The sequence below is a fragment of the Elephantulus edwardii genome, unplaced genomic scaffold (genome assembly GCF_000299155.1).
Source record: "Elephantulus edwardii isolate Elephantulus edwardi_28Jun2011 unplaced genomic scaffold, EleEdw1.0 scaffold00003, whole genome shotgun sequence".
Lineage (NCBI taxonomy): Eukaryota > Metazoa > Chordata > Mammalia > Macroscelidea > Macroscelididae > Elephantulus > Elephantulus edwardii.
In genome coordinates, this window is record NW_006399753.1 from 18,082,854 (window position 1) to 18,093,401 (window position 10,548).

General features: G+C 42.3%; 1 protein-coding gene across 2 annotated transcripts in view; it reads left to right on the top strand.

Annotated features, from left to right (window-relative positions):
• The window catches only part of DERL1 (derlin 1), a 32,479-nt gene that overhangs the window by 6,004 nt on the left and 15,927 nt on the right, over nucleotides 1-10,548 (top strand). For both annotated transcript variants that reach the window (XM_006879314.1, XM_006879315.1), the window contains exon 2: nucleotides 8,697-8,808. In XM_006879314.1, the coding sequence (XP_006879376.1) occupies nucleotides 8,697-8,808 (112 nt within the window). The remainder of the gene's footprint in view (nucleotides 1-8,696; nucleotides 8,809-10,548) is intronic.

Sequence of the window (10,548 nt, forward strand, 5' to 3'; positions counted from 1 at the left end):
AACAACAACAACATTTCCTGATACAGCATTTGGTCCACTATTATTAAATTTGATAGTCGGCCTCCCTCAGAGGCCCTGAAGGATTCTGTAAACCTTTAATAGGAGACCCTTGTCTGAAATGGTATTGCCAAATATTTTGTTTTCCAGTCAGTAGGTTTTCTCTTATCTTTTTCTTTCGAGGCTGAATCTTTAATAACGACCTTGAAATCATACGGACTTTCTTGCATTAAAAAACAAAAAGATAATTGGCTTAGAATTGTGGATTCATGTTTGAGGTTGACAGATAGGATATTTCCTCCTTATGATAGATTCTGTGAGTCACTTAATGGCTTGGCTCTTCAGACTTTAAAATCATCTTTCACTAGTTCAGTCAGAACATCTAGGTGTGTATTAAGGCTCACAATACTGCTGCCTAGGATTTCTTTCTCCCTCTTTCTTATTCCTCATACTGACACCTGTCAATCAAATAGTTCACAGGGATAGAATGTCTTTGTACTGGTCCCTCAACTGCCAGAAAGGTGGGATTTCCCTTAGTATGAAGGCCCTCTATGAGGTAGATTGATTCAGTGACTGGGATAATTGGGATGAGAGTGTCAGAGACAGTGCGATTGGTACAGGACAGAGCGGAGTTTAGGGCTGTTGTAGGCGACTCGACGGCACATAACAACAACATGAGTCCGAGTCTCTAGGCTTTTCTGGAGGCTACGTTGTTTAACTCCTTCACAAGAATAGCTAAGAAGCTATATAGTGTAGTAGAACATTTTTGAAGCTGCTTTGTTTTCAACATACTGTTTATTTTCTGGTATGTTTAGACAGGCCAGGATTCTCAGTAATAACTGCAGGAGGGAACACTGCCTGGGCCTTTAGGAGAGGTCAACTGCAAGTTCTGTGTTTAGAGTCCTCCCATGGCCTCTTGCTTTGGCCATTTCTAATTGATATCTTTGCAGTCAAATAAACTATGATCATGAATTAAAAACAAAAAGTAGATAGGCCCCCTTAGGTGAGTTATCTATCCTTGCTGAGCCTCAGCTTATTTACTTAAAAAATACAGATAAAATAATAGTATATGAACTCTGTTTTAACACTTTAAAGAAGTGTTTTAGTGGCTTTTAAGAAGTAATGTCAGTTTAGCATTTTTGGTTGAGGAGGATGACAGGAATGACATTAAATGCACTGCTTCAAGGACATCTTTTCAGTGTACAGAAACAAGTACCTTCAAATGGGAGGTGTGTGTTACCTATTTCATGCCTCTGTGTGTAGAACACGTGGGAAAATGATTGTAAAATGATTAGAAAGGAGCCTAGTAAATAGACTATGGGGAGCATGTATGGTGTATGTTTTTTACAAACTCTGCAGCCCCCTGAAAAGTGAGTTTCCTAAATGTTAGGCATGTTATACACAAAATAAAGTAGTGCTTTTTTTAAAAAAAAACAACACAAAACCCCAATAATTCCTGTTGTTACTGCTTTCCCTCCATGGACCTTAAGATTCTAATTTTAATTTGTAAGTGAAATTGAAATGTATTTGCTGGTTGACTAATTATATTCCACCAGTTTTTGTCCCTCAGAAAGCATTCTGTCTTGAAGTGGGAAGATGTCAACTCCCAATTTCCCTAATTTATTAGCAGGAATAATAAGAAATGACACCAGTCAAATTTGTTCATCAGCCAAAAACTAAAAGCAAAACAAAAATCCCAGTGCCCAGGAGTTGATTACAACAGATGGTAATCGTCTGTTGACTTTCCAAGGCTGTAAAATCTTCGTGGGAAGAGGCTGCCCGTCTTTCTTCTGCACAGTGGGTGGTAGACTCGAACCGAGACCTTTGGGTGCTCAGCCCAGTGTGGGTTGCACTGGGCCACCGGGCTCCTTGTTATCAGTCAGGTGCCTTTTTGCCAAGGTGCCTTGTAACCTGTTGACAGCTAAATTAACAGATTGGAGGGTGTATTGGGGAAGACAGCTATATGCATACATGCATAATAGGTAGAGGATGAACAAGGAAAAAAAGCCTTAAGGTTTGTTTGGATCTAGAACTTTAATGATATATACATTTTTAAAGTCTTTGCTCCCTGGCTGCTTATAGTCCTCTGTGGTCTGCAGATCAGGTGGTTCATGAGTTAGTCCAGGGCTTTGGTTTGTAACTTTTTGTTGGGTTACAGTTTACAAATAGGAAACATGTATTACAAATTTTCAGCTTGTTGGATTTTCAAAGACTTGACCTACTTCTATAACCAGCACCCAGGTTAAGAAACAAGCTACCTTCACCATCACTTCTATCCTCCTCCTCTTGCAGCCTAGCCCTGCTCTAGGTGACCGCTAATGGGGATGGCTTTGGCCTCTTTTTGTACTTTGTGTAAATTGTGCAGTTTGTACACTTTTGTATCTAGCCCCTTTTCTGCAGTATGTTCGGGGAGGCCCCCATATGGCAGTTAGTGGTTGTAGGGTGGGGTTATTAAGAATAACCCTTCGGGGAACATTCCAGTGCATGTCTTGGTTAACATATGTACTTCTTGGTGACCATATATATGTATGCATTTCTGTTGATTATATATACCAGGGAGTGGAATCGCCCTTTAGATTCCTCAGTCAAAGCCTTTTGTTTGTTTAAATGAGCGAATGAGTGACACAGGCCTTTTCTTGTTTAATATGTCTCAAAACAAGAAACCAAAACCAGCTCACAGTTTGCTAACAGGTGTTTGTCTCTCTTAGTGGCTTGTTGACATCACGTACTCCCAACTCTGATAGCACCAGCACACTGCAAAGCCCACTCTTGGCCCTTGGTGGCATTTGTGAGCCCTTCAGTAGCAGCAGACTGGTGGAGACGGCAGTTTGAGGATTGTGGCAGGCCCTCTCAGAAGCCCTTTCTCAGCAGAAGCTTTTGCATTAGTAACTTTAGAGATTGCAGTTCCCCTTCCTCCCTTCAAAGCTTCTATACGCTGGAACACATAAGCTATTTATTTGCCTCTTGTGAAATGGAGCCTTCAAACAGATGACACCAGTCTTAATTAGAGCCCAGTGTGCCTCTTGAAAAGACTGAGAAAGGTTATGGGGCATGCCTTGGGTTTCTCTGTGGCCTAAATTGAGGTACTCCTGGACAAGCAAGCCCTCAGCAAGCAGGCAGCGCCAAGTCCTCTATGGGCAAGCCCCTGGGTCCTTGTAGGACAACTCCTCCTGTGGTGTCCAGGGAGCTCTCCAGGGTCGGGGATGTGCTTCTGTCTGGGCAGAAGTGCGTTCTTTCTCTTCCGTGTATGAGGCTGAACTGAACAAAAGGGAGAGGACCTAGTTGGCTCCCTTCAATAGGGATTTTCAGAACTGTGTCCCAGTGAATGCTCCTGAAGAGATGAGGTAGCTCCTGGTGTTTTCAGATTATAATTTCAAAGTAGCACAAAAGTAATATTAGGCCTTAGATCAATGAACGCAAGTATAACCCAAGGGTAAGCTTAATGAAAGGGGAGAAGAAGTGAGGTATTTTGACAGACACTAATTTCCAAAGAACAGGTGCACACGGTGGCTAAAAATAGTGTGTCATCAGTGCTAGTGACAATATAGTCAGGCAAAGAAATGAGGTTTCTTTTCCAAAAACAGGCTTTGAATAACTTACCGGAACACGGAGTAGTTTACGATGTAGATTTGAAAAAACCAGGTCAGCGTGCATTGTCTAAAAGATTGTAATATTAATAATGATCCAACTGCACATATACCTTTAAAAAAAACCAAAACAAACAGCACACCTCTTTCTTGAATTTCCAACATTGTGTGAACACTGAGGTAAGGAAGGCGGGTTACAGGACAGCTGTCACTGGCCGCTGAGGGAGGAGCTTCAGAGGCCCAGCTTTCCCCAACCTAGCCTCCATTTCCTCTTCCTTCATATTTCCATACTTGAAAGCTCCACCTCTGTTGCCCTGTCTGCTAGTCTTAAGTGTGTTCTCTTGTACACAGGGTTTTCGAAGGCCTGCTATTTCGGAAGTGGATGGCCAGCCCTTCTAGTGTGTCTTAGTATGAATGCTTAGATTTAGACAATTATCTGACAGACAAGCATTTTGCGGAAAAATGCAGATGAAAAATATTTCCTAATTGTAGAAATAACCAGTAGTTTCATTTCCTTGCTCCACCAGCATTCCCTTTTACTCCCACCTACTCCCTTCAATACCTGTCTCCTGCTACCCATCCCTTGATCTGACTGAAGAGCAATGATAGAAACCAAGGTGTGCCGCATACAGGCCCTGGTCTTTGCAATCACTTGCAATGAATCAGCGAGCTGGACAATGACTAGGAATGATAGAAGGAGAATTGATGCCTTTGAGCTGTGGTGTCAGAAAAGAACGAACAGGTTTGTCCTGGAGAGGATGAAATAAGGCTGCTTCTTGGAGGCAAGGATTCTGAAGCTTCGTCTGACATACTTTGGACATGTTGTAAGGAGGGACCAGTCCTTGGAAAAGGATGCCATGCTTGGGAGTGTGGAGGGACAGTGTAGGAGGGGAAGGCCCTGTATGAGGTGGATTGATTCAGTGACTGGGGTAATCGGGATGAGTGTGTCAGAGACAGTGAGATTGGCCCAGCATAGAGCAGGGTTTAGGGCTGTTGTACATAGGGTCTCTATGAGTCACAGGTGACTCGATGGCACATAACAACAATGGCCTCCATTTAGGAGCCAAGATGGGACTGGAATTTGGTCTTTATGCTCTATGTTTTTCATAAGCAGGAAGAATGAATTTGTAGACTTAGTCCCACTTTATTTCATGATTATATGCACATAGTAGCGCTGAAAAGTTTTATTAATTATAGTTATAGCCCGTAATATCCATGCCACTTGTGAGAGAAATTGTAAAAAAAAACAGCCCAAACTCTGGAGTCAGACTGTCTTGGGACAGAGTTCTCACTCTGCCACTTATTAGCGATCACACAACCTTTCTACATGCTCTTTGCTCATCTGTAAAACCTACCCCCTCGGGTAAGGCATGTAAGTAAGTAGGCTCGCACGTTTGTGGATGGATTCACTCATTTTCTTTATTCATCTTATCTTTAGTCAAAGTGGAGACAGTTAGACTACACTGTAACAGCCAGAAATGGAAGCTCAGAAATGCCAGTTTGTTGTCTGAGACCCCACTCCAGGTGCTTGCAGGCCTCTGCAGCAGACCCAGGTGTTTCTGTATACTTGTGAAGAAACCAAAATGAGTTTTGATCTAGTTTGCTCTTTTGGTTTATATGTGGTTCTCAGGAAGTCACTCTTAGGGTAAAGAAAGTACACTTTGTAAAAGTATTGACAGTACTGACCAACGTTAGAGGCCGAAGTCCCCTGATCTGGTAGTTTCAGTCCACATGTCCAAGCAGAGTGCTCACTGCAGCCTTGTAGCAGTTGAAGAGAAGTTTGGGCCCCACATGAAAGGAGTACTCTGAGGCCAGTCAGGCTGTCTGCCAAGGGAGAGCAGCGAGGTGCGGGCCAGTGCAGTGGGAGGGCCGAAGAGCGAGCGAGGACACATCCTGTTATTTCTGGATGAAGTCCTAGTAAGTGGTCAGGTTTTGCTGAGAAGAGAACTGGGAGATGAGGATCAGGGACAAGTCTTCCTTTTCATTGTTGACTCTTGGGAAATTGTTTTTGAGGGGGGCAGGGCAAGGGAGAAGTCATATTTTAAAATTATATATCTATCTTGTGTTTCATTGACTATGTAAAGGCATTTGACCGTGTAGATCACAACAAACTGTGGCTGACTCTGAGATGAATGGGAATTCCAGAACACTTGATTGTGCTTATATGAAACCTATACTTTGACCAGGAGGCAGTCACCAGAACAGAGCAAGGAAACACTGCATGGTTCAAAATTGGGAAGGGTGTACACCAGGGATGTGTCCTGTCTCCATACTTTTTCAATTTTTCAATCTGTATGCGGAACAGATTATCTGGGAGGCTGGGCTCTGTGAGGAGAAGTGTGGCACCAGGATTGGAGGTAGACTTATCAATATCTGTATTATGTAAATGACAACCCTACTTGCTGAAACTGAGGAGGACCTGAAGTGCCTGCTGCAGGTCAAGGACTGCAGCCTTCAATATGGATTAAGGCTAAACATCAGGAAAACAAAGATTCTCACCACTGGGACGATTGGCAGCATCATGATCAGTGGTAGAGATTGAGATTGTTAACAAGCTTTAGTTTGCTTGACTCTACAATCAGTACTCTTGGTACCAGCAGCCAAGAAATCAAAAGACAAGTTGCATTGGTAAAGTCAGCTGTCAGAGACCTCTCCAGAGTACTGAAGAGCAATGATGTCAGTCTGGAGACTAAAGTGTACCTGATCCAGGCCATGGTCTTTGCAATTACTTGCTATGCGTCAGAAAGCTGGACAATGACTATAGATGATAGAAGGAGAATTGATGCCTTTGAGCTGTGGTGCTGGAGAAGAGTATTGAATTATACCATGGACTTCTAGGAGAGCAAACAGTTTTTGTTCTGAAGTGGGGGAAACCAGGCTGCTCCTTGGAGGCAAGGATTCTGAAGCTTCGTCTGACATACTTTGGGCATGTTGTAAGGAGGGACTAGTCCTTGGAAAGGGACATCATGCTTGGGAGAGTGGAGGGACAGTGCAGGAGGGGAAGACCCTCAATGAGATGGATTGATTCAGTAACTAGGGAAGTGGAGGTGTGTTGGAGACAGTGAGATTGGCACAGGATAGAGGAGAGTTTTGGGCTGTTGTACCATAGGGTCATTATGAGTTGCAGGCAACTTGATGGCACATAACAACAACAATATTGCTTATTCACAACACTGAGTAGTGAGCCCTGTTCCATTTCTACCTCTTGAATGTTGTTGTGTACCATTGGGTAGGAACTGACCCATAGCTGACCCTCCAGCAGGGTTTCAGAGGCTGTAAATCAAGCAAGAGGAGATACCCATCTTTCTGGTGGTTTTGAATCATGTGCCTTTGGATTGTTATTCTTTGTGTTCTCTCTTGGTGTGAATAGAGGCATCGTTGTTAACATGGGCTTTAACTATCTGCCCCAACTCAGTAAAGACTAAGTATATCCTTGTATAGCATTTATTCCCTCCTCAGTTTACATAAAAATAATTTCTTACTTGGCATAATTTAATTCCATGGATTTGTATAAATTGGTGTACTTGTAACTGACAGGACCTTTTTCCCTGTAGTCTTGAATTGTACCTGTGATGTCAGTGGGCCCTCAATGAGGAGAATCCTCTGCATTTATTTATTTATTTATATTATTTATCTGGGTTTATTTTTGTTTGTTGTTACAAATCCTCAAGTTGGGTGTGTGACTCTAGCGACCCTCTGAACAACAGATGTGAACCCAGCACTACCTTGTACCTTCCTCCTCATCTCTGACTTCTTGAGCACGTTGTTGTCACCGTCGGTCTGTCTTGAGGGTGTTCCTCTGTTTTGCTGAGCCTCCCCCTTTCCAAGCGTATTGTCCATTTCCAGGAAAGAGCTCGTCCTAACAACATGCCCAGTGAGATGAAGCTTTGCTATCCTTGCCTCCAAGGAGCATCTGGCCGTGCTTTTCTCTTCTTTCGGCCATCTGTGGGATTTCAGGACTCCACAGCATCACACCTCAGAGGCATCCATTCTTTGTCTGTCAGCTTTATTTTTTCCCTCCTTCTTTCCTGTTGTGTACCTTTGAATCAGATCCCACTGGCATAGGAGGAGACAGACTCTCCTTCCAGTGGTACGTCTGGTGTTTTCGAACCATGCGCCTTTGTGATTACAGCACAGCTGCTTGCCACTAGGCCACCTATCATCCTTATTTATCGTCCAGCTCCGAGATGCATAGCATGTGATTGGAAAGACTGTGGCCTGAATCATGGACACCTTAATCTTTAAACTGACATCCTTGCTTCTCAGTACTTTGGAGAGGTTTTTGACAGCTGACTTTCCCATTGTAACACTTTTGATTTCTTGACTGCTGGTGCCAGTGCTGTTAATGGTAGAGTACAGTAAGATGAATTTGTTGACAGTTTCAATCTTTTCTCTATTATTATATTGCTTATTGGCCTGGTGGTGAGGACTTTTATGTTCTTGATGTTGAGATGTAATCTATATTGAAGGCTCTAGTATTTGATCTTCTGCCACAAGTATTTCAAGTCCTCCTCACTATCAGCCAGCTAGGTTGTGCCATCTGCATAATACAGGCTGTTGGCGAGTCTTCCTCCTATTATAAAGCCACATTTTTCTTCACAGATTCTAGCTTCTCGAAAGATTTGCTCAGAATACAGATTGAGTAGGTGTGGAGAAAGAATACATCCCTGATGCACTCCTTTTTTTATTTTAAACCATCCTTGCTCTGTTCAGAAAACAGCTTCTTGGTCTAGGCAGGTTTTATATGAGCATAATTAAATGCTCTGGGAGTCCCAGTCTTCTCAGTGTTACCCATAGTTCATTATGATTTGCAATGTTAAATATTTGCATAGTCAGTAACAAATAGACATTTTTCTGATATTTTCTGCTTTGAGCCAGGATCTGTCTGACATCAGCAGTGATATATCCCTGGTGCTATGGCCTCTTCTAAACCCAGACTGAACTCTGGCCGTCCATTCTCTGTCAGTGTGCTGTTTTACCCGTTTTTATTTTGTTTTGTTTTGTTTTTATAATCTTCAGCAGTGTTTGCTTGCATGTGATATTATGATATTGTTTAATAATAATAAATGTAGCTAGCAGAGAAACTGACAGCTGTTTATTTTAATCCTACAGATCTGGAGGCCAATTACTGCCACCTTTTACTTCCCCGTGGGCCCAGGAACGGGATTTCTTTATTTGGTTAATTTATATTTCTTATATCAGTATTCTACGCGTCTTGAAACAGGTATGTTATCTCTAGTTATTGCAGTACTATTTCTGTTTAATTTACTAATCAGTATGTTTACTTACTGTGAAGAATGGGAGGGTATGGAGATTGTATGTAGAAATGGCATAATGATAGTAAAGGTATTAGTGAGTAATACCTGTGTCTTGGATGCACCAGACACTTAGATTATTGGATTTTGAATCCTCACATCAACCTCCTGAGGTGTAAGTTGCAGTGTCATCATTTTGTAGATGAGAAAAGAGATCAGAGTGTACACGCCTTGCCCAGCTGAGTGGCTGAGCTGTGTGTCCTCAGTTTGATATCTCACCCATTACAGAGAGTTCTCACTAGAGAGAGTGAGCCTTGACCTTTAATTGGGTCTCACTGTATATATCTCTTTGAACGGGGCTGGGAAACACTGCTTAATGGAATTCTGTTTAGTTAGTCTCTAATTCAGGTTTAAACATATTGCCGTGCTTTAATAATGTGATAGCTTTTCAAATAGGACTATTCCTATACAGAATTAGAGAAATCCTGTAGAAATCATGAACTTTTTTGTTGTTTTTTTAATGAATTTTCAGTAATACCTTAGACGCTGTTCTAAGTTCCTTCTATTAAGAAGTCATTTATAGATCTTGGAGTATTAAGATGTGGAAATATAATCGTTAGGCCTAAATGATTTGGAAAAGGCTGGCTGACTTCAGAGACCTTCATTCAGCTCTGCAGGCTGTGAGCTCCGGGTGGAGAATTCTCAAACGCAGTGAGAACTGTGAATTTTTTTGGCAAATACAGAAAGTAAGGATGGACATTTGGTAACAAACACAACTTTTCCATGTATTGACATCTGCTAGATACTTTTTAAGAAGACAAGCAGTCTTTGTGTTGATGCAAAGTGTAAGGTCATAGAATGTTACAAGGGGAAGGAACTGGCCCCTGCCTCTATTTTCACAGACCAGAAAATTCTAGGAGATGAAGTGACAGTTAAGGTAAGATTGATGCTTGCAAGTGTATCAAGGCTTTGATCTCTTCAATCTACCAGGATATATATGATTTTATTCTCCCTTGTCCCCATTGAAAATGGATTATGATACTATTTTGATGTCACCAATCGAGGAATAAATTATTGGAATAATATCTTCATAGTCAGTATCAAGTACTAGGTTAAGTATGGATGCTCCATCACCAGGTTAAAAAATTTTGTCATGGAAAAATCTCAAACATATAAAAAGAGCTAAAGACATAAGAAATACATGCATTTCTTCTTCTGTTTGATTGAGATAAAGTTCACAACGTAAAATGTAGACCTTTGATGAGATGTGTGGACACGGTAAATGCCACAGAGGGTTTAGTCCCTGAAGACACTGTGAGGCTGGCACAGGCCCGGGCGGGGGCTTCATGTTGTTTTACATGGATCACTGTGAGTTAGAGTTGATGTGATAACACCTGACAGGAAGTGTGTTAACCCACCTCTCTAAAAAAAAAGGGGGGGGTTTGGTAGGATCCCCCCCGTTAGCAGGAGTGATGCAGTGGGTGCAGCTGTGGGCTCTGGCACACCTACCACGGTGAGGCCGGTGCTGGACAGGCAGGGAATGGTGTGTTCTGTTGTGTGATGTAGGGCGGTTGCGGGTGAGAATCTGCTCCATGCACCTGACAACAGGTACGTTCTCCGTGTTGTATAACCGCCCCTGCCATCGAGTTCCAGAACATTCTCATCTCTCTCTCTCTCTCTCTCTCTCTCTCTCTCTCTCACACACACAC